This window comes from Rhamphochromis longiceps, linkage group LG20 (assembly GCF_057381845.1).
Source record: "Rhamphochromis longiceps isolate RC_006_pf linkage group LG20, R_longiceps_female_GT1.1, whole genome shotgun sequence".
Lineage (NCBI taxonomy): Eukaryota > Metazoa > Chordata > Actinopteri > Cichliformes > Cichlidae > Rhamphochromis > Rhamphochromis longiceps.
Window position 1 is genome coordinate 33,654,985 of NC_140576.1, and position 24,902 is coordinate 33,679,886.

The window sequence follows — 24,902 nt, forward strand, 5'->3', positions numbered from 1 at the left end:
GGCCGGTGTTGCTGCTGTTATCTTATTGATTTTCCTAATCTGGGCAAATGTGGGTGGGGAGGTTAAACAGTAACCAGGCTCGTATGGACACCAATCTATATAGCAGCTGTAGCTATGGCAACATGATGATAGAAACTCAAATAGACATAAAGTTATTGTGCTCTTTTCCCTCTTTCTCATCACCCAACAGCCATTTCTCAGTCGAAGATGAAAATTGTGTAAGAATAAGAGTTTATGTAAAATAGAATGAAAGAAAGAGGGTGGGGAGGGACATAAAAGACAGAGGAGTGGAGAATGTACTGAGGGTGGCAGCAAGCATACTGTATGACGAGTGACATCATCAGTTTTGTTTTGACTGAGGAGAAAACATTACTGCTTAGCCGTTATATACCTGGGGCCTGAACTCTCTGCGGATGCCAAAACATCCTCCCAGCAGAGATGGAAGCCCACCTTCATTTCATTGGAGAATGAGTTTAAATCAAATATATCGTTTGATTTAATTTCTTTGGCCTATAAGCTGTTGAGATGTCTGCCTTCTTTGAATGTAATGAAGCTAGTTGGCTCTTTGTCCTGTGCAGAAAAATACTCAGTTATGACACAGGTATTCTAAAACTACATTCACCAACCAAAAGAAGGTGCTCAGCATGATAAATGTGGCAATCATAAGGTCAGTGTGTGGCTCCTTCGCTCTACATTTGGGAAGTTCAACATTATTTTTCACCCCAATGCTTAAAGGTAAAGAATATGTGTGTCTGTCTGAGGGGATTATAGTGTAAAAGTGTAAAATCACTTTTAATGGCTAGCAAGAGTTGAAAATCATAATACAGCTATCAATTTACAATGTTTACATCCTGTTACAGTGTCACAAGCCCTCCTCTGGCTTTCTTCTGCTAAGTGAGACGGTTGGCGTGTAAACATGGATGCCATCTCCTCACCGGAGCTTTAAAGTTTGCAAGCTTCACGCTTCAGTTGGTTGGCAGGTACGGCTTGGTAGACAGAGATTAATTCCCAAATGAAATTGCTCACAAAATGTTATGTTTTCATCCTTGAGCTAACTGGGACACACACCAAACAATCTAAATGGATAAAAAGAGACAAAATCTGTACATTTGATTTGGAAACAAGCCGTCCTTTACGATAATTCTATATCGTGCTGGCACATTTCAGCTGCATGCAAACAGACATTTTTGCTTCCATAGGGAAATTTGTCATATTTTCTTTGGGCACCTTCAAAAATATGTAGTAATTCTTTCTAGTTGCTTAGTTTAAGACTGGCTGAAGATTGCAAAATCCACTCTCTGGCACCTCTAAAGCTCATTAACTAACACACTGATACTGCTTGTTAAGTTAAAATCGCCTAAAATGTAAAAAACAGTAAGTGTAACAGCATCTAAAGAAAAACCAGATTAAATATAATGTGTTAATTTAATAGGATTAGCTTTACAAGGAAAAGGATTTTGATGTTGGTTTCTTCCGAGTTCAGTTTCTCTTGCTAATCGTCTGCAGGGATGAGGCGGTGTGGATATTCTCATGAAAATTTCATCCAGCGAGGATAACGGTGTTTTCCAAACATCTAACTGTTTGTATCAGTGGAAATAGATTGATTGAAATTCTGAAAACAGTGTATGCAATTACCTGTAAAACCACACCTGCACAAAAATGTAGAGTAAGGAGAAACACCTTGCACAAAGAAAGAAAATTACACCCACTCTCCATTTCTGAATAGAGCTGCTAAATAAACAATCATTACAGTCAACAAAGTGCTGATCTCAGCTGCTCTTTATACTTGTTTGTGAGGGACTTTGTTTGCTTGGGAGAGACTGGTTTCTGTATCAAATGTTTTACGTTTGGGTGTGTGCGTGCGTGCGTGCGTGCGTGTGTGTCCACAAATCAGTTGAGCTGGGAGGCACAGCTGATTCCCTCGTATTTTAGGCCATAAAAGCTGCATTAGGCTCGGGTTTATGACAGAAAAAGTCTCTGATGGGTAAATGCTGAGCTGTAATGAGGTGAAATGCAGGACAGAAAATTTCCTGCAGCTGCAGTGAATAAACACAAGTGGTGAACAGCGAATTACTTGTGCTGAATATACAGCCTCATCAGTTATTTATAACTTAATTAATGTTCGGTCAGGCAAACAGGCAACCATAAATGCATTGTCATTTACTGTGGGAACAGGTTCACAGTCTAGAAAGACAATCAAAGATGTATATCAGGGCTAAAATGAGCAACTTGTAGCATAAAACTGCTTTTTTTATTATTATTAAACAGGTTCTAACAGTGCAAAGCTCCTGAAAGTCAAAGGAAATAACAGTTTTAACATTATTTTGTAACTGGAATAGAAATTCAAGTGTTGCAGTAAATAAAGTATTTACAGTACAAATGGTAACAGTGGTAACTGGACACATGCGTCATTTATCCAGATTGTCTTGTTGTACAGCTTTTGTGAGTCACATTTGGAACTGTTGCGGATTCTTTTTTTCAGTTTACAAATTAAAACACTGTGTTGTGTTAATAGCTTCTTTCTTGTGTTAAAGTCTCCTGGGTTTTTTGTTCAGTGTGCACTGGTTTCTCCAGCAGGAGCCTCTGTAGCTGGATGGACAGAGAGAACATGGCTTTCCAGTCTTATACGGAGCTTCTCCTACCCAGTTTCCTCTGAAATACAAAGAAATATATTTAGCTAATTAAAAGGTGAGATTCTGAGTGTAATAGTTAAATGAGTATTTGCACCTGTGAGAGCAGGGTTTGGGTCTGTATTGGTTCTTTCTTTTTTACTTAGAACATGGACGAAAACAGCAACCGTCTATTTTCAGTTTTTGTTTGTTTGTTTGTTCTTTTTTTTGCCAACTTCATTAAGACATTTGTATATACAAGTAAAGCTCACTTTTTGTTCTTGAAATCTGCCTCTTGTGTCCTATTTGAACCTGGTTTGAACTAAAAACATTAAACTGATCCCATATGTGTGAAATAAAACAGATCATTTGGATTTAAAGCATTTTCAAGATCTAATAGTAGACTAAAACTGAAACTACAACCAACAATGATTAGCTTATTAGCATTTGCATAGAGGATACTTATTTTCTACTTTAAAAAATAGGCATCCTATGTGTCTCGGAGGAAGCCACAGTTTTGAGCTGCATCTTCAAACTTTTGGTGAAAAAGTGAATGAGCATATTTCCCAAACTTTACTTTATCAAGTAGTTGCAGACCAGCAGCGTTGCTTCCCTCCAGGTGCTGCCGAACACGTCCATGTTGGAGCACTTCCTGACAGCACATCCCACTCTGTTGGTGCTCGCCCACACCATCTGACACAAACCATAGACACATGTTTTCTCTTCATATGCACACAAGTCAAAGCACACACATTTACAGAGGTTAGCGCTAATTTGAAAACACAACTGTTAGGCTGCTTTAAACCCAGAAATATGCATTTTAACCCTCCAAAGCAAGAAAGTAGTGTTTAATAAAATAAAAGAGAAAAGGATCCGACCTTTTCCAGAAAGAATAGATTATAAATACTTGATTATAATCTAAATGATGAGTTTTTCAATAACTGAAGCCACATTTTTTATGGAACACATACACTGATGGTGCTATATTTACTGTTTCAAATGTGCCTAAAGCAGAGGCGGAGCCAGACATTTGAAACACCCGGGGCTTAGCCCTGAAGGGTAGTATGCATGTGGATTTTTTTTTCTTTTTTCTTTTTTTGGGGGAGGGGGGGGGGGGGGGGTGTAGAAATGACTGAAAGATTAATTGGCTCTGTTTTGAGTTTTGTTCAAAAAAGAATGACTTCATATAGGGAAAAAAAGATATCACATATACAGGACACCTTAAACTAGTTTTTTAATTAAGCAGCAAGGCAGAACAAGGTCAGGGCTGCATCAAGACACGAGGACTAAACCCCAATTCAACCAGACCCAGAACTGATCCGGAATTAAAACAGGACTACAAGAGTTCAAAATCAGGACTACTTAGGATTTAACCAAGACAGAACCAGAATCAGAACTAGATGATAGTAGCACTAAAAATCATCATAGACCTGCACTACACTTATTTATTTAATTCTACCAAAGTACACTATGTAGATTCACAAAAGTTTATATAATTATTTAGCCTTGTTGTGCAAACAAGCCTGCATAACTTAATAAATATAGAATTTGAAAAATAACAAACCTAAAAAGAAACACTAGGTACGAGATACATGAGTACCTATGATACGGTGATACTTTTGGTAAACAACCATTTGACTAACATGTGTGTCTCACCTGCTCTTGTTCCATCTCTGTTCTGTCCTGTCTCCTCTCTCTCCTTCTCTGTTCCTCTCTCTCCCTCTTTGTGCTGACAATCATCAAATATACAGTTGAAACCAGATATTTACAAACTCTTCAGATAAAAACACAACACTTTTATAATTGTAACATCAAATCAGACTAAATGTTTATTTTTTTAGATTGATAAATATAAAAAACATATTTGTTAACTTTAAGAGTAAAGAGAGAAACTATCTGTATTTCTTAATTGCAAATGGCACCAAATTGTATTCAAACTGAGCCACACTTATGGAGCTCCACAATTCTTTTCCTGGTGTTTTGGTTGATATCTCTTAATTTTCCCATTTCAAAGAAACAGGCTCTGTGTTTTGCCTTATATGCATCCACAGCTGTGCCACCAGTTTACTCACATGGACTCTACTAACCTATCAGAAGCTTCTTCAGCTCAGAATGGAATCATCTGGAGTTTTCTTATTAATTAACAAACTTAGTGTATATGTACTCTTAAATTTGATGAAAGTGATAAAAAACAGAAAGCTCTGTCTCTCTTTATTCTGACATTTAACTAATTCAAAAGATATTTCAATATTTATCTAAAACAAAAGTTTACTCTAAATTGATGTTGTACAGAAAAAAATGTTTTATGTTTTCTCCCTAAAGTGTATGTAAATATCTGGTTACAAATGTGAATATCCTGCTGTGTACTGAAATCCCTCTTGTTTTGCATAGAAATATACTGAACAACATACAAAGCATAATATATAAAATAACATTTACCTGAGTTTTTTCTTTGAAAGAACCCTCTAATGTCCATTCTTATATTTCAGTACATAACTGAAACCGATTTAGTCGGGGAGGGTAAGAACTGAAAATATGAAATAAACACACGTAAGATAAGACTCTATTAAAAAAAAAAAGCATTTGTTCGGCTTTTCATTTCGCCATTTGTTGATTCACTTGAAGAGCAAGTAACGTAATATTGGTCAAGTGATCAGTTTGATATCAATCTTTCGTGATTCACCGTCATTTGTACGCTATGAATGGTTTGCTTTGGTACCTGGTCAAACTTAAGCTCTCCTTAGTATGGCTGGCTCCGTTACTCCAACAGCGCACTCACAGGCACAAGAGCACCTGGCTGCAGCCCCGCCCCCTCGCTCAGTTGCTTAGTGCCTGAGCTCGGATCATACCAATATCAGGGGGGATTCACGCACAGTCGTAAATTCCCACTGTGTGCATTATGTGCTTCGAATATTGTGTGTACTTTTTGTTTTATACAGTTGTCAGCCAGGCATCTAACTATGAAAAAATTACACTCCAAAAGACCCCGGGCTTCTGACAAAACAACCCGGGCTTAAGCCCAGTAAGCCACCCCCACGCTCCGCCCCTGGCCTAAAGAGCTGCACACACTTTACATTATTACGATATACAACAGAACACAAGACATCTGATGGATGTGCATTGATTCTGTGTAAAATCAACAACCCTAAACAAAGAGTCCTGAGCATCACCATCATAGAGTCAGACTGAGAATAGATGAAGAGACAGAAAACACAGAAAAACTGTGAAAAGCTCTTCAAAGTGCCGAGAAAAACCCACCAGATAAGTGCTTAGAAAAGCTGTGTGCTATTGTTTCTATAGGTGAGTGTGGTGTTTCGACAGAAGAACGGAGACGGCTTGGTTTGTAATGGAACGTATATATTCAGCAGTAGTTCGCCATTTTACATCTCACCATACACTTCACTTCTTCTCTCCTTCCATCATCCTTAGTCACAGAGCCCCCTACTGGTAACTGAGTATATGTTCATATTCAGTCCCCCTTGTAAGCAACCCTTCACCATCTTAGCAGTGTATGTAAACACAACATCTCTCCTCATTCTCACAGAATTCTACTACCTCAGTATTACTTACTTAGCATGGCAACATTACTATTTGCACAGAACATTATCAGTAGTAAACTTTGCAACCAGACAGCATTTTCAATACCTATTTCACTTATAACATTACTGGGTGTTTGAACTATACCCGTGATCTTAACATACAATCTTGTTATGGTGCCTAAATCGTCCTTTATAATGAATACTTGTACCGTTAAGGTTACTGTAGTAACTTAACAACCTTAAGTCACAAAACTCACAAATAAATCACAGTAAATCAATCCATTATACTTGGACCTCAAAACTAGCAGTATGGAACTTAACATTAGCACCCAACAGCTCAAGCGTGTTTTTTTCACTTTTTTTTCTTTTCATTTTTTTTTATTTTTTAAACTCATTTCATAACATAATCCTTGGTCCAAGCTGGTAACTGTCTCGGTCTGTTAGGAACAGAAGGTCTTTTAGGAGTTTCTCTTGTGTTATTTTCAACCTCGTCACCAGCCTGCAACGGCTCAGCATTCTCTGCGCGGCAGAGTGAGAGACGGGCTGCATTCCATCTCTTTCCATCACTCAAGATGAAGGTGCTCAGTCCAGTCTGTTGCTGCACTGACAGTGGATCAGTGAACTGTCTCTCTCCCTTCCCCACTCGGAAAGGTTTACGTATCCGCACCCTGTCACCGACCACAAGCTGGGGAGGTTTTGCCCCCCTCTTTGCATCAGTGTAGCGTTTACTCTTACGTTGCTGGTGAGAGACTCTGGCCCTGCATTGGTCATACTGTCCTGTGTCTTTGGGAAACGGCAGGACATTTAGCTTTGTTCTCATGGGTCTCCCTCTGAGAAGCTGGAACGGAGCTGCTCCAGTCGTTGCATGAGCTGTAGCACGGTAATTCTGTAGCATCTCTGTCACGGCGGGCTTCCACAGCTTCTGGGACACCTGTGCAGCCTGAACACAGTCCTTCAGCACTCTGTTGAATCTTTCAACACACCCGTTCGCTTGAGGGTGATACACACTTGTTCTGATGTGCTTGATGCCCCTTTCCGTCAGGAAATCAGCAAAGGCAGATGAAGTGAATTGTGGTCCATTATCTGTGGTAAGCTCACAAGGGTTTCCCTCCCGTGCAAAAACTGAAGACAAGAACCTAATCACAGTGTCTGTAGTAGCTGATGAAGTAAAGGCTACTTCTGGCCATTTGCTGAAGTAATCGACCAGTGTGATGGCAAACCTGCAGTCCTGCGACCCGCGGTCAAAAGGTCCAACAATGTCAACGGCCACATGCTGAAAGGGACCATCTGGAAACTGAACCGGCTGTAAGGGAGTAGGAGCAGTTTTGGCCGTTTTGTCACACAATTGACAGACTGAGCACGATGACAGAATCGCATGGACTTGAGTATCCATGCATGGCCACCAGTAAAGCTCTCTGAGCCGCTGCTTTGTGCGAACTATGCCCTGGTGACCTTCGTGTGCGAGGCATATCACCTTTTCCTGCAGGGACCTTGGGACCACCAGACGTGTCCCCCGGAAAACCAACGGTGATTCCACAGCAAGTTCATGTCGCACCAGGAAATACGGCTGTATCTCAGGTGGGAGAGACCTTTTCACCTTAGGCCAGCCTGAGCGGATAACCTGTTGCAGCAGAGAAAGGTCAGGGCAGTCCTCACATTCAGCTTTAAAATCCGTCAACGGTGTCGCTGTCAAGAGAGGAGAAACTTCAGCTATCTCCAAGAGAAGGTCTTTTTCAGCATCAATGTCAGTGCTGGAGTACATCAGGGGAACCCGTGAGAGGCAGTCTGCGATGACATTCTGAACACCAGGACGGTACTGCACATCATACTGAAAACACATCAGCCTTGCAGACCATCGTGCGATTCTCATGCCCGCTCTGTTCATACCTTTGGTGCTGAGAAGGGTAGTAAGAGCTTGGTGGTCAGTACGAAGTGTGAATCTGCGGCCCCATACATATGTACGCCATCTTTCCACCGCCCAGACACAGGCTAACGCCTCCTTTTCTGTGGTGGAGTACTTTCTTTCAGCAGGAGACAGTGTTCGGGAGGCGAACGCCACAACCCGCTCCACTTGATCTGGATGTAACTGTGTCAACACAGCGCCTAGCCCATAGTCTGATGCGTCTGTGGTGATAAAAGCAGGTAAGTCAGGGTCATAGACGGCAAGTGCGGGACTTTCCAGAAGGAGTTTTTTCAGGTTACTGAAGCTCTCATGTGCTGCCTCGTTCCACTGGAGTTTGACTTTCATGTCTGTTTTCAGCAACTGTCGCAGTGGTTCCACCAGTGTAGCATAATCTGGAATAAATTTACTGAACCAGGATGACAAACCCAGGAACGAGCGCAATGCAGCCATATCCTTTGGAGCAGGAGCCTCAGCAATAGCAGTAAGGTGATGTTGGCTTGGACGTAGGCCTTCCTTTGAGATTACATGGCCCAGGAATGTGATGTGTGACTGGCAGAAGGAACTTTTCCCAGCATTAATCTGCAGGCCGACATCTCTGAGACGTTGGAGAACAGCTTGCAGGCGTGTATCATGCACCTCCTTTGATGTTCCGTAGACGATGATGTCATCCAAGTAGTTGCGAACACCAGGCAGATCTTTCAGGACCGTTTGCATCATTTTCTGGAACGCCGAAGGTGCTGATGCTAGGCCAAATGGGACACGTGTGAACTGGAACAGTCCCTCATGAGTGATGAAAGCAGTCAGCTTGCGGCTCTCCGGATGCAAAGGTAATTGGTGGTATGCTGAGCTGAGGTCAATCTGGCTGTAGTGAGTGGCACCTGCCAAGTCAGAAAACAGATCCTCCATATGAGGAAGAGGATGGCAGTCAGCAATAATGCTCTTATTGGGTTCACGAAGGTCAACACACAGTCTCAACTCCTTTTTTCGCTTTCTGGCCACGACCAAAGGACTCACCCACTCAGCTGCATCGATCCTTTCAATTATGCCAGCTTTGAGTAAGCGAGAGAGTTCTGCTGACACCTCTGTACGTACACTTAATGGCAGGCGTCTCAGCTTTTGGCGTACATTGTTGTTGTTGTTGGTACACATTGTTGTTTACCTGTACTTTATGGATGAACCCTTTAACACATCCAAGTTGAGCTGGTGGAATAGGATCAACATTGTACACAGCAGACTTCTGGTTAGACGAATCCGGCTCATCTGCAGTTTCATCCTGAATACGGTCCACTTTGCCTCCGACGATGCAGACGTTCAGTGCTCTAATGAGGTCGAGGCCTAATAGTGGGGAACCAGCTTTGACAATGTAGAAGGAAGCAGGAACTTTCTCATTCTGTGCATGCAGTGCAACTGATGCAGGCAGACAACCCATCACAGCCAACTCATCTTTAGCATAAGTAACTAGTTTGACTTTAGGTCGCACCAGTGAACAGTCTGCAAAATACTGTCTGTAGATAGTTTCTGGCAGAATAGACACAGAAGCTCCAGTGTCTACTATCAGCTCTACTGTCTTAGAGCCACCTTGTACAGTTTCAATGTCGACAGTGCAGGTAAGCTTATCTTGAATAGCTGCCATCATTTTAGCATCTTGCACGCACAGTACTGCCAATTCTGGAACCACTACTTCTCTCACTTCACTGACTGACGACTTACATACCTTGGCAAAATGTCCTTTTTTCCCGCAGTTATTGCATTTTGAAGAAGCAGCCGGGCAGTTTTTATCATTAGCTAAGTGCTTGTGAGAACCACACCTGAAGCACTTCCGCTGCTGCTGCTGCTCCAGACCAACGCAAACCTCGCCGTTTGCGTTGGTCTGGAGTGCAGCCTTTAGCGGGGCGAGGTCCTCTCCTCTGGTGAGAGTGGGAATTTGCCGCGTCGACTGTCTGAACAGGCGCGGTCGGACACGAGCCGGGTGTGGAGAGTAGAGTAGCGTTTTTGACTGCTGCTTCTACCTGGCTCGCAATAGTTAGAGCCTTATCCAGTGTGAGTTCATCCTCCAGTAACAGTTTGTCTTTCACAGCGCTGAGATGAGCATTGGAGATCAACTGATCTCTTATCATTTCACTTTCCATTTGTCCAAAGTTACAAGATGAAGCTAATGCTCTCAGAGCCACCACATACTGAGAAACAGTCTCATCCGCTCGTTGCATACGCTGTCTGAATGTATGACGGCACGCCACGACATTCACTTTCGGCACAAAGTGCTTCTCCAGTGTGCTCATGGCGTCAGCATATGTATCACCTTGCTCCGGTAACGTGTAGAATAACCGCTGTCCCTCCGGGCCCAAGCAGTGTAGCAAAACAGCGCGTTTCCTAGCATCCGGCCATGCGTCTCCCGTGGCATTGATTACTAGCATGTAATTGTCGAATATTTTCCGCCATGTAGTAAATGGAATCGGCGGCTCACCCACATGTGGAAGAAAAGATGGTGGACTCGGAACTGATGCACTCATCCTCGTCGCCAATTTGTGGTGTTTCGACAGAAGAACGGAGACGGCTTGGTTTGTAATGGAACGTATATATTCAGCAGTAGTTCGCCATTTTACATCTCACCATACACTTCACTTCTTCTCTCCTTCCATCATCCTTAGTCACAGAGCCCCCTACTGGTAACTGAGTATATGTTCATATTCAGTCCCCCTTGTAAGCAACCCTTCACCATCTTAGCAGTGTATGTAAACACAACAGTGAGCTGAAAAAATATTTATTTAATTCAGGTTTTCACTGTTTTCTGCATTTTGAAATTAATGAAATTGATGATAAATGTATTTTTTAATATCTTAACACTTAGTTTCACAGTATGTACAAACATATAAATATCTAATGGTTATTATACAGCATAGGGAAGAAAAACACATGTTTAATTTTATCTCACTCAAATGTACTAAAATGGAATCACTGAGTATATCATACCTGAGTGTAGTGAGAGCACACTGACCCACTGCATCTGTTTGGGTAGGAGAAGTGATGCCTCTCATCGTTCCAGGACCTGACCAGATCTGTGATGGACTGGTACCTTTTAAATTATGAATCAACATATCATACATATAGTGTTTGTTTTATTTTATTAATAAAAAAAACAATTTATGATTATAATGAGCATTCAGTGTTTCCGCAGTTTGTTAGCTATGTACTACCTTCCTGAAGTGACTGACAGGTTTTGACCCACGTATTTCATGGCCTGTGTCGGACCGTGATCCCAAACACATCGTGAAGCCCATGAATCAGCTGACTTAGCAAGTCCCTCATCCCACAGCTGCATAAATAGCAGAAAAGGAGAACAACAGAGGAGCTGTCACTAACAACCAATCCCTAACATGACATGACATTTTTTCCTATTCTGTATAAAACACCAAAGCCACACAAAGTCAAACACCCAAACTATGCAGGCAATGCTCCCAAGTCATGATCACATTATTATTGTTTTTCTCCATGGTTACTTTTATTGAAGGGCCAACAATAAAACAGTAATTTATCACTGTAACTGATTGCAGTGACTAGTGCCTGTAATGACTAATTCTGCTATTTTATATTGTTAGGTAGCACATGAAGTAAAAAGTAGCATAGCCCTCTGAAATACAATGAAGAACTTCAAAAGAACATAAACAAAACTACAAAAATACCACAGAATTGTATTTAATGCAAAGTTATCAAGAAGATATTGTTTTGTCTTGAGCACTGTAGAGTATTTTTTTTAAGTTATTTGTTTTCTTGTCATATTTTATGTATTCTAGACTCTGACTGATTAATCAGTTGGTTGATATTATAGCCGATATTGGCTTATCACCAGTTTATTGGATTCAGCTTACATGGATGGATTTGGGAATTCTGTAATTTCATAGTTTGTCCAGCAGAGGTCTCTGACTCCCCATTTTCAATTCGTTCAGCACTGTCTGCAGCACATGTAGCAGAGCTGGGGTCTTCACTATAAGCTGCCTGCTAGTTTGTATAATGAACTGCTGGAGGTAACACCTCACTATTTAACCTTTTTAGTGCATTTCATACAAACAAACTGTCTATGTGTGTCCATATATATACAAGTGCCTCACCATGTACTCCATATTAGCAGCAGGAGGAAAGACCTGAGAGCGGACTCGGTTATGGTAATCCAGCAGGGCATTCATCTCTCTGGGTGAAATTGCTGGTTTACGTCTGCTGCGATAAGTATTGACGCCTCCAGGCATCATCCACAGGGTGGCAGCCAGCATAAGCTGAACACAAGCAGTCATCTGAGGCCTGTGGAGGAGGAGGCAGCAGCTCTGAGGAGCAGAGCAGATTACATGATAGTCAAATTTACAAGTAAAAAACACAGTCAAATCCCAGGCATATGGTAATTTAATAAGTTGTGTGCTGAATTTGGTTAATTAAACCAGATAAGAGGCAAAAGAGTGTCTCATCAACATATTTGTAAAGGTGACCCTTTTTTTGCAACTATTCATAAAAGGAAAAGGAGCCAGTTTAACTCTCTGGGTTGAGCACGTGACCTTCTGCTGCAGAGATAAATACATCAGCCTGGGTTTGAGTCTGACCTCAGGGCCTTTGCTGTGTGTCTTCCCCCACTTTCTCCACACTTTACTGTCTCATGTTTCACTGTGTGCTCTCTGACAAAAGTGAAAAAAGCCCCAAAAGGTTTTGAGGTCACTTTGCAATGTGTTTTATTTCTATTACCTATTATTATTATACTTATTATTATTATTATTTAATAACAAAATTTGAGAAATATCATAAATCATATGGATTTTATAACAAGTCCATATCAGGTTAGCAATCACACAATTAACCTTAACAACTACTTGAAGGACAAACGAAGTATAAAGTTGGTGTAAGAAGAAAAATTTGTTAAATAACAAGAATGTCAATACATTTCAGTATACCTCAATTTAATGCATTTTCCCAGTCAGAAAATATCATTTTACCCATCCACTACTTGTTTTTGTTTTGTTCTTAGTTTTGGTGGTCTTCAAAAAAACACACAGCAAGGTATTGATAAAAACTATTAGAACAGGTCAGAAACCATGATTGCTGAAAGATTAAACGTTCAATTAATTTAAACACTTCATTATCACATGTTCATTTTCTTTGCAGTCTTCAATCATGCCTTGTACACAGTGCGTGGAATAAGCTGAGCCTCGTACCTGCATCAGTGGATCCTTTCACAGTCAGACAAGCTGCAGAGGAGCTCCTCACTTCAGAGTGCGCGTTTGCAAACAAGCCCGTTTGTCATGTGTGGCAGGCAGTTTTAACTGAAGCACAAACCCTCCTGTATGCTGACTTCTTCTTCTTCTTTCCTGAAAATTTATTGTCTGTCTCTTTCGTTCTCCTTACTTCACAAACACAGGAAATTGCGTCTGAGAACATGAATCTCAATCATAAAATATTTTACCGACCGCCATCCTTTTTGACAGGGTCAGAACCACATCTGATTTAATTTATGAAAGGACTTTGGTGGACTTTACTTTATCAGCAGCAGCAAGTAAACATTTTCACAATGAATCATGCATTTTATATGTTTTTACTGTATATTATTGTACATTATTCTTAATTAATAATGCAAGCTTGGTTATATTATGTTGTTGCACATCTGACTTTTCAGTAATTTCTAAGTGTGGACAAGAGGAGTTAGAGTTGTGGTTTTAACACCTAATGATAAATACTGTTCCGAAATAATTATTACTGGAATCAATAACAGACATCTTTATATTAAATAAAAAAGGAATTCAGAATTTCAGAGCTTGAGGCTGGTTTACGAGAGATGTTTTAGTTTCCTTACCTCGCTGGATTTCTTCAATAAAAAATACAATAAAAAGCTGAATAAGCAGGATAATAGGAAGCTTGTAGGAGATGGGCAAAGAATGTGCATTTAAGAGAAAGGAGGGAGAAAGTGGCTGCAGACTCAGGGTTTATCTGCAGCTGTTGTTGGTTCAAGAGATTTTGAAGATGCACTGCATCACCTGGATCTACAGGTAATGGTGTCAGAGAGATGACACAGGGGAAAGCACAAAACTGGACTACAAAATTATGAAATCTTTACTAGATATCAATTTTGCCAGTGAAGTCATGACCATATCATTGATCATGTCCAGACTGCATGCAGTGCAGCTGATATTTTTTAGAGCTCTCAGTGAATGTCCCCTTGTATTTATGCTTCTGCTCTGCATGCTGGATCTTCTCCATTGTGTCAAAAAACAGAGATCCTACTAGTTTAGGGATGAAGCTGCAAGGATGCACGTCTAGCAAGTAGGGCAGCGGACTCTGCTGGTTTTAAATGCATGCACTACAATATTTTTCCAGCACATTCCATACTTTATATCATTTCTGCTGAATGTTCAACTCTCGACCACTTAGGCATGAATAGGATGTTCTCTGCAGTGGTGACAGTCTTACCCTGAGAAAGCAATTCATGTTCCAAATTATATTTTTCTATGGAGATCAAGTGATTATTATAGCAGCTAACATAATAAAATACTTTATTTCATCTTGAAGTTTCATCTGGTCTTCAAGGTCATAATTTATCTTTGTTAGAATTTTTCATTTTAGGTTTTTCCTCCAGTGTGATTACCTGCCCTGTTTGGGTCACCCATGTCTTAATGTCCTGCCCACTCTTTGTTTCTCCCTTTTTCTGTGCCAGTATTTTGCTTCATCTGTGAGTCTTCAAGTGATTTTATTCTGTTCTGCACCATCTTACTGAGATATATTTGAGCGGGTTTCACAGAAATCCTGTTTACTGCACATTTTTATTATACTTTATGCACATGGCTCTGCTTTGTGCATTGGAATACTGTGTACATCTTTACTTGCTGTCACAGTCAGTAGTCATAGGTGCATTACTTAGCATTATTCTTGCCTAGATCATCTACCCCTGCATTTCCTATTTGCCTTGTTAGTACAGCAGAAGAGAAAGACTCAACATCAATGGCCACATTTTGTCTGAAGATTCCACTATGTCACCTGGCTGGTCAGGTAACATAGTGTAGCCTTCAAAGTCATGCTGCAGCATACGTCCATATAGGCTCCCAGACGTTGTGATTTGTGTGTGAAATGCACAGAAAGGCAAAAAAAAACCTTGAACGCACACAAGGTCAATGTCACATCGTGTTGTCGATCCTTTAAACTCAAGCACTTTTTCCACTTGCTTGTCTATAACTGGCAACTGTTTATTTTTTATATCTACTTTCTATCTACTTGCACTTTATCATATTAGTATTGTTCTTGATTTTTTGTTCAAATCGCTTTAGCATTCTGTCAGTGGAGCTGAATGAACAGATTAGCTTGAACTTACTGAATGCAAAGACCCAACTTTTAAAATTAGCATCAGCCACATGCATGACAGTTTTTGCACATAGTTGATATATAAGTCGTCACACATCAAAGAAGGGAGAATATATCCATCAAACCTGGCTGTTAAATATCAAAAAAGAAGGAAAGAAAAAGGTCAAGCAGCACAGGCTCAAAGTATATTTATTCAGTCATCTGGTGCTTCCCGCTGACAGAGGAGAAAGGTGAAAGTGTGGCTGTACTGCAGAGTATTTGCCAGCCTCAAAGGAAAGAAAGGTATTGTGATAAAATCTTTAAAGCTGAGCTACTATTCACTAACATTGTAGGAAACATCACATGGGGGCTGCAGCATAAACCAGATATATACAAATATAAAACCATAACACTTAAAATACATGCAGAGGCTGTTTGACATTAGAATAGTGTGTTTATAAAAGCAGGGATCAGGGTAACTATGAGAAAATGATAAGTGGTGAAAAATTGTTTTGCTTTTACAATTTTAGAAAAATCTCTATTAAAACAAGGTGGGTGTGATTTGCTAAAACTTTAGTTTGCATCTTTTCAGTTGATTAGTATTTAATTTAAACATTTTTAGCTCTTTTCAAATTTTTTAAACATATATTTATAGATATTTATATACTTTTTAATGGAACTTATTGGCTGTCATTTAATAACAATGAATACAAATATATCAGAAGTTTATTTTTTCCTAAATGCACAAATGAACTGCAGAAAGGAATTTAAACATGGTGCACCATGGGGTATTAGTTCTCAAGAGTCTGGAAATTTGAATGGTGAAACTTCACCAGGGGGGTCAGAAATAGGTCAAACCTTGGAGAGGATAATTATCTGGCTGGACTAGACCAGTTTTATTTTGGTTTTTGGAGTCCCTCTCTTACTGCCTGCAGCATGATATCATCTGGTTCGATGCACTGCAGGACAGTTACATGCAAACTTCCCTGTGACATTGCAGATCAATCTGAAAGGAGATGAGAAGAACTCAGTGACCTCTATATTTACCTCAAGAGAAGCAGAAAACACACCTGTGCAGTGATGATTACTGCAGGAGATTTTTTTTTAGTTTTCCATCTTGTTCTTTACATTTGCTTACGTCTTTATCACTTGAGTAAGGCCCTCAAAAGTTTAGTTTCATCAAATGTTTTGTTTTGCAAAAAGATTCCTTTTTTCAATCTAACTATAGAAATCTGAGGTGTGATTCAATCAGGTCTTGAGCTGTCTGAAATGTAATCTGAAACCATTTAATCTGGATGGGTTTTTTTTTTTTTTTTTGCCTCCTGACAGAGTTTGTAGTTTGGCAGCAATCCTTGAAGAACAATCAGCCAAACCGGAGGCATGCTTGGAAAATTGCTTTTTAGAGAGGCTTGTTTGCCAAGTCAGAGTGCACTGGGGACAAACTTTGTCCTTCAAGGGGAGATTTATTTTATTCCAGTATAATCACAATCAATCAGCAGGAGCAGGATTCAGTTTTACAAACATCAGCACCAGCTCTCATCAACACTTCCATTAATTACCTTAAATTGTATGTGTAGACAGTGAAAATATATGTATATGATTTGCATTTATATCTATTTTTTTTAGTTAGTATTATTAAATACATTTTTTAAACTGTTAATTACAAAGTATGAATATATTGTGTTGCATGTAATAACAGAAAAACTGGGAGAAATAAATTAAATTTGACCCAGAAACAGAACTCTTTTAGCAACTTTTCCAGTAGATAAATAATGTAGATTGCATCACAATGATGTCAGTTTAATGAGGAAGACATACCACATGTGGAAATAAGGGGAATTTGACCAGATGCTGTCAAAGAGGTCTCTTTTAAGGTTCAGGGAGACAGGATCACATTTTTTGAGAAATATACAGAAGATCTTTCTTCCGTTCTTTCTTTGTTTTTTCTTGGATCATCTAAGTGAGTTCAGTGAATTCATTGTACTGAAATGGCCTCAACAGTCCCAAATCCAACAGGTAGACGTGGAGATTCACAATATGGAGCTGCAGCCGACATACCGGCAGGAACTGTGTGATGCTCATCTCAGAAGGAACCAAAATCTCTGAAGCACCCCCTAGGGTAGCTGTTGCTCAGGAGTAGAGCAGGTTGCCTGATGTGCAGATGTGTATAGAGGTGTTCCTTTTTTGTTTTCTTTTTTTTTCCCTGTCCCGTTTGGATCTTTAGCCATCAGAATTGTTGTTTTAAAGCCAAAAAAGATGCCTGGCAGGTTTACTTTACCAAGTGGATCATCATGGCCTTGCCTGGCTGGTCTTGGTTTTAGGACTGTGGTTTAATTGTTTTCCTCCATTTATTATGTTATTTTGGATTAATATGTATATCTACGAAAACATATGTCAGATACAAAGAAAGTGAAAGGAAAGTTAAGAAGAAAGTAGCACATCACCCTGTACGGTGGGGGCGCTATCCATTTGAATTTACCGTTTGTAGTCTGCCGTTAAAAACACAAAGAAGAACAATAAAATCTCATTGGTTGACCTGCAGTGACGTCAAAGCAACGTACCCCTCCCCGCCGGTGTAGAGCAACGGTCATAGCGTCAACATGGCGTCGTTGGATGTCATTGTGGATAAGTTGGTGGTACTGTGGAGGATACCGGCCGTCCGACAGAAGTTCCCCTGGAGTTTTTTGCTCATCTCGGTCGTGGGGTCCGTCCTGAAAGAGCTGGAGTTCGTTCCGCAGACGTATTTCAGCAGCAGCAAAAACGCCCTGAACGTGTAAGTATGACGACGCGATTGATTAGCTAACACAACCGATTCATTCAAGCTCGTGGGCACACCTGGCGTTCACTTTAAGGTGACTTAAAAGCACCTTTATAATTTTCTTTTTTTTAAATGTTTTAATGAATTTGGCAAGACTGGAGAGATGTAGGTCAAGGGTGAACTGTTCAACTGTCGGGCTAATGAAGTCCTATTTGTTGAACACAACTCAAAACAAACAAAAACTGCTTGGCTTACCTGGATTTTGTAGGAGCAGAAACTGGCAATTGTTATTATTTGTGTCCTGCTATTTATATTTTTGTTCCATGCACAGCTAGTGTGGAGCATCCACAGTTTCGTTGTACATGTACAATGACAATAAAAAGCTATTATATTCTATTCTAAAAAGAAATCTGTACATATGTACCAGTATATGTGCTGGTGTTACAGATGGTTAGAAACAGAAGTAAAAACCTGGAGTATACAGAATGTTTATGCATAAACATTCTGTATTGGCCCAGGAGTATGAAATATACATTCTGTGTACATATGAGATTAACTTTATCTTGAAGTGGTAAATTGTTTCATCAGACTGCTCTGTTTGTCTTGCAGGTATTTTGTTAAAGTGTCCTGGGGCTGGACGCTGCTGCTGCTAACCCCCTTCCTCCTCCTCTCCAATGCCTCCTTCAACAGGAGTGTCTCCTTTCTCGCCCGGCGGCTGCTTTCTCTGGTGGTGGCAACAGCTGTCTGGTACGTCTGCACAGAGACCTTCTTCTACATCGAGGATGTGACCGGTTCTTGTTATGAAAACAGCTTGGTAAAGGTTGATTACAAGGAGTTCACATCGAAAGCTGTCTGCAGGCGGGCTGGATTCCACTGGGTTGGCTATGACATCTCAGGACACTCCTTCATTTTGGCGTACTCCACCCTCTTCATCATGGAGGAAATTGCCCCGATGAGCTCTCTCAATACCACCAGCTTGTCTGGACTTCCCAGGAAGGTCTTGAGCCTGCTGTATATAGCCTTGAATCTTATCATGATCATTTGGGTGTGGATGTTCACGTGCACCTCTGTTTATTTCCATGACCCATCTCACAAGTTGTTAGGAACCATATGCGCCCTGCTGGGGTGGTATTTAACATATCGGGTTTGGTATGTAAAGCCAATGTCACCAGGACTTCCCCCTCAGCGCCACCCAAAAGAACAGAAGCCGCATGCCTAAGCTAAACACTCAAGTAAAATCATCCTCAAAATAACACACTACATTTGACGCTATCTGCATCCAGGTCCAAGCCAGCAACTCTACTTGAAGCTATTTTAAGTAATTCCCCTCTTCATAGGCTGGCCACCTTGTACACAATGACTTACTTGCAATTCTTCATCTGTTTGGCAGCTGCTGATCCCAAAATGACTTGTAATCTGAGATAAAAGCACAGAGCTGCTCTGCTGCCCAGCTTCAGTCCTCTCACCTTCAGCCTCAAGGTTCGCTATTATTTGCCTGACTTATAGTGCGTTATTCCAAACTGAGTATTTGCAGTTTTTAGATATGTATGGGAACAGTTGAGAATGTTTACAGCTCCAGTTGTATAGCACTGATGATGTGTGTTTTTTGCAAACCAATGTACAGTAAATGTTCATTGTTATTTATTTAGAAAGCTTTGAACAAGTCATTGTAATCCAGTGAAGCTGCATTTCATCCTACGTATAATATTTGAAATCTGTTTTTTTTGATTGTGAATGATTTGGGGTCAAAGTAACTGTGTGTCAACATTATGTGTAGTTTAAGTTTGTTCAGGGATGTAGAATGTGGTTAGGAATAAGAATTTTAATATATTTAATTAAGAAATATTATTAAGGTTGGAAATATTCAGTATTGAGCTTTAACTAACATTTATTTTCATCATTAATTGATATAAAGAGGGGGTTTTTCCTGTTAATTATTTCATGAAAAAAAATGCCTAAACTGTTTAAAGGAAACTATTTTTCCCTACAGCAAAGATATAATTTAAAAACATGGAGAAAAGCAGCTTTATGCTTATGTTGCCATCAGCTTTTGAAACACTATCAATTTTTATTTTAACTGGTCTTTAAAAGACAAATCAGACAAGATTAATATTCCTCTGTGCCATAAGTTTCTGAACAGAAGCTATTAAAAATGCTGAACAGTGTAGTTTACTGGTGCTGGATTGCTTTTTAGGATTCAGCTTCAGATTTTCCTTTTCCATAAAGTTTATAGTTAGAGTTGGGTGACCCTGAATCATCCCTTAGTTATGCTGCTAGACGACTTCCCATGATCCACTGAGTACTCTCCACTTTACACGTATTTATTGGTCACTGCTGCATGTCATTAACTTCTGTAGTTTGTGTTTGGACCTGCTTGCTGGTCGTGATCTCTCTGTATTCTCCCTGTCTTGCCCTACTTAACCCTCAAACCCTAACTGGCCTAGGTCAGCCCTCTCTTCCTTTTTAAAAGAGAGTTCTTCCTCCTCGTTGTCACTAAGTGCTTGTAGGGGATCATCTGATGGTCCTTAGCTCACACTATGAAGCACCTTGATCTGTGTGATTTGGCCTTATATGAATAAATCAGAATTCCCACTTACACAATCTTGCTTCCTTAAACACTCACCAGTACATCTCTGGTAAAAACCACAGCATAAATTTCACTTTAAAAGCTGAACTTTTATATTTTTGATTTATACAGGAAGTAGGAGCCAGAAGATTTGTGTAAAAAGAGTGACTTTTTTGAGCTATGAGGAAAAGTATAGAATGACACCAGTCATATTTTGTTAAAGTTCTGTTAAGCTTACAAATATGTAAATCACAGAAGAATGTTTCAGTTTTCTACTGTTGGGATTTATGTATCAAATATAAAAAAAATCGACTTTCTCCTCCGTGCAGGAAGCTCTGAGTTTTTGTCCAAATAAACCAACAAAAAAAAGTTCCATTAATTATTTTCATTATTTATTGGTCATTGATGGCAACTGAATAAATTAAGGCTTATGAACAAACATCATAAAAAGCACCATAAATAAATGCATATATAGAAATATAAAAAATAAAAAGTTAAAAATAAAAAAATAATGGCCACAAATCACAACTGGGATTCTTTCGACTTGAAATCTTTGTTGGATCCAAGAAGTACAGATCCGACCCCTCGGGTAGTGCGATTCAGTCAGAGGAAGCAGCGGAATCGTAACAGCTGTGCTTGCAATAATCAAAATGTACCAAGCGTTTACAGTGATTGGCTGGTTATGACGTTTCTTGGCATTTTCGCCCACAGTGTCAATTATTGAACCGTTTTAGCATGAAAATCTCAACATAAATGAGAACACAGTTAAGCTAATTATTTGATTTATTTGTAACTGGACACATATCTCCTCTTTTGCTTGCTTTCAAACTTTGGAAATCTCATTTACCTCCCTTCTGAACATCTTGAAATCAAGTACTTTAATGTCTACTTTAATGTGTATCTCAAATGTCTTCTTTTCAGACAAAAAGGATTTATTGATCTCACTGGCCGCCCTGCACTCTCCATATCAAAAATTAAACTGGGTACACTTTGGTTTTCTTAATAAAAAAACAGATTCTGCTACAAGACATGAAACAGCAACAAACTTATATTAAAGGAGTACTGATCATTGTCTTTGGTTCAGCCTTTTCTGTTGCAGTTAGATGCTAATCACCACCTGCACAGGTGAGTTTGTGTGACAGTAGAAAACTCTCCATGACCTCTGTTATTTGAGCAGCAGTTATAATGAGAGAAAGAGTCGCTGCACTGTGAGTTCTTACTGCAAGAATGTCGGTAATAACCAGCCAAGAAAAAGCAAAAGCAGCTTACAACTCCAGCCAGCACCTCACAACAATGAGTTAAACCCAAAGAGCGCACATGATAACATGGTTTTTTTTAAAAAAGCACAGACATCTGGTAAAGAAACACAAAGTGGTTCCCGTCAAGGGTTAACTTAATGTGGAGTAAGAAAAATAAACTGCATTAAGAAACAACGAGACGGCTGGGAAGGCTCTCTGTTTCTCACCATCATGCTCCTTAAGCCTTCAGATGAGTCAGCTTTTTCCTTCCCTCGTTCCCGTTGTTTAACCTTTAAGCTCATTAAAAATTAAGCATGGTAAAATAAATGCGACCGTGTGTAATTAAAAATATCTATCTGTTAAAAACAATCTTGCATCTGTCAGGAGGAAGTCAGCAGAGACAAACAAACAGCAGTGAATTCCAGTGCGTTTTTTCTTGCTCAGTATTGCTGAGGGACCGTCTCAGACGCGGTGCAGTGCAGGTGATTCAAAGGTTACAGTTACCAACTGAATATTTAGAAATCTGTGGCTTAGTCATGTCATAAATTCTGCCTCTGGGCCACAAAAAAACCCCTCAGTGTACACAATATGAAAGTAACCCATGCAATGAAACATACATCCTAACCCCAAGTCATCACTATTGTGCCATAGATGCAGAATTTATTATTTTGCTATCAGTAGAGCCAAGTGTAACTTTTCAAACACCCAGATTTTCCTCTGCTCAGCGACAAGATAGTGACAGTGGACCACTGTGTGCTGTGTGATCTGTGGTGCTCTAAATAAACTGACTCTGGACACACGTGTGCATGTCTCTGTGTGTTATTACATATTGGGTGTACAATAAGTTAAAGGAGCACTTTTATAGTTTGGGAGATTTTTCCACTTTATTTCTGAGGGTTAGATGAGAAGATGGGTACTGCTTTTATTGTGTGCATGATCATGAAGCTGCTACAGCTGCTTAGCTCAGCATTAAGACTGGAAACATTTGCATGAAATGACGGTCTTTTCAAAGACCCACACACTGTTTTGCACCTTTAGTTTCCCTAACATGCTTCTATCAGGAGCAAGGTTTAGTCCCCCAAAAGAAACACAAATAGACAAAAGCAGATTTCTTCTTCTGCTCTTGTTTTTAAACTTTCTTTTTTAACCTTTCCCCTTTGTGATTCGTTGTGACACTGGAAGATATTCATATCTTGTAATGTGACACACTTTATGTATGTTTGATACTCTACTTGAGATTAAAAAATAGGGCTAACAACCAGGTAAAGTGGAACCAACACAGTCTGACTGGACCATTCAAAGCATTTCCACTACAAACCAAACATTCACATTTTCACTTTGTCTTACTCACATCCACACCTATGGCCAATTTAGAAGCAAAAATTAACCCAACGTGAACATCTATGGAGCTGCTGAAAGAAAAACCCAGCACATAGTGAGTGCTCCCAGTCAACAGTGCAAACCACCACACCACAATGTCATGCCACCCAAAGTGGAGTGGCAGTTTAATTCATTAGAAATGTGTTAAGTGATTTGCACCACTTAAGCACAATATTGACTGAAGCGCGCCTTCCATCATTATCCTAATTATCTTCTTAGTTTTAATATATCAGATTCTACTGTCCCCACGCCGGCATATTGCAAAATATAGCTAATGTGTTTGTGTTTAATCAAATTACACGTGGAGTGTGACAATTTCCCTGAATTATCACAAGCTAAGTGTGATAATTTGATTAGACCTAGTATGTTAATAGTGAAGCATAATTATGTTTTTCATATTTAAATGAGACAAAGGCATTTACTGGTGTTGGCTTCTGTTTCATGCTGTTTAAGTGAAAATCACGTTCTATACCTAGCTGATGCTGGTATTCACATTTCTGTGACAGAGCGGCTGTTTTGCTTGTTTTCAGTGTTTAAACTAAGCTAATCACCCTCTTGGCCTGTAGCTTCATATTTAACACCTACACAAAGAGTAGTATCGATCTTCTCATCCACGCCTCATCAATAAAGCCAATAAGCACATTTCCCAAAATGTCAAAGCATACCTTTAAAGTTTGCCTCCATCCTTTCATCATTACATGTGGCAGTTTCTGGCAGCACAGCACTTTTCAGAAAGTAATCGTCATGTACATGTCCCTGTGGTTTTACTGGTTATACCTCAGGTAGATGGAGGAGTGAGGAGCAGGTATGAGTAGTGACTATAATAGTGGCATGCGAAGGTCAGTTAACCCCTGTTGTTGTTGTTGTGTTTAAAGTTTTATCTGGGGTTTTTTTTCACTTTAAGATTTCAGTGTAGGTGGACCTGATGCATGCCTTCAACAAAAGTTAAATGAGGACTTGCATGCACAAGAGCTGCAAGTTTCCAGTAATTAAACTTTAACGAAGGCCTTGATTACCAGAAAATGTGCTGTTAAGAATTTCTTATTATGGAATGTTTTAATATTTCTTTGTTCACCCAGGTAAGTAATAGTGTTCTCTATATAGATTCATTATGTTTTCCTGCAGTCATAAAACATTACAGAAAAGTTTAAACATCACACAAATACACAGACATATAACACAACAAGTGGGCATTCACTACATGTATTTCTTTTTTAAATACCAGTAGGCAAAGTAGCCCATCCCGCCCAGTGAACCCATGAGAAAAGAGGCCCCGAAGAAGGACGGCGGCTTCTTTTTTACCATCCGGAAGGCGTTGGGTAGGACTGCCGACAGGAGGGTCGTGTGGATGTCACCCAAGACCTTTCGAAAAGCGTAGCGTTTTTGCACACGCACAAAAAAGGACTGCAGGTTGGGCCGGCTGCCGTCCTCCCAGTATTTCTTAGAAAGTCCCAAGAACTTGAGCCTGTGCAACAAGGCTCCGAGGCAGATGTCAGCTAGTGTAAATTCAGGTCCACAAAGCCACAACTCACACTTTTGGCCTGCGAAGCAAAGAATGCGATAACATCACTATAGAAAACGTCTGGGTTGTGCTTTGATATTCA

General features: G+C 39.9%; 3 protein-coding genes across 3 annotated transcripts in view; 1 reads left to right on the plus strand and 2 right to left on the minus strand.

Moving 5' to 3' along the window:
• Positions 1 to 21,023, plus strand: part of fitm2 (fat storage inducing transmembrane protein 2) — a 30,212-nt gene extending 9,189 nt beyond the window's left edge. Inside the window, exons 2-3 of the mRNA XM_085394272.1 lie at positions 17,899 to 18,129; positions 18,724 to 21,023. Of these exons, the coding sequence (XP_085250398.1) occupies positions 17,957 to 18,129; positions 18,724 to 19,333 (783 nt within the window). The 5' untranslated portion in view covers positions 17,899 to 17,956 and the 3' untranslated portion in view covers positions 19,334 to 21,023. The remainder of the gene's footprint in view (positions 1 to 17,898; positions 18,130 to 18,723) is intronic.
• On the minus strand, positions 2,514 to 13,315 carry r3hdml (R3H domain containing-like). The gene is made up of 6 exons (XM_085394273.1): positions 13,244 to 13,315; positions 12,158 to 12,367; positions 11,246 to 11,364; positions 11,022 to 11,124; positions 3,187 to 3,302; positions 2,514 to 2,652 (listed from the first exon to the last, which is right to left on the minus strand). Exons 1-6 carry the CDS (start codon positions 13,247 to 13,249, stop codon positions 2,529 to 2,531), a joined length of 678 nt encoding a protein of 225 aa, XP_085250399.1. The 5' UTR covers positions 13,250 to 13,315; the 3' UTR covers positions 2,514 to 2,528.
• The window catches only part of gdap1l1 (ganglioside induced differentiation associated protein 1-like 1), a 29,362-nt gene continuing 25,319 nt past the window's right edge, over positions 20,860 to 24,902 (minus strand). The window contains exon 6 of the mRNA XM_085394269.1: positions 20,860 to 24,839. Coding sequence (XP_085250395.1) covers positions 24,496 to 24,839 — 344 coding nt within the window. The 3' untranslated portion in view covers positions 20,860 to 24,495. The remainder of the gene's footprint in view (positions 24,840 to 24,902) is intronic.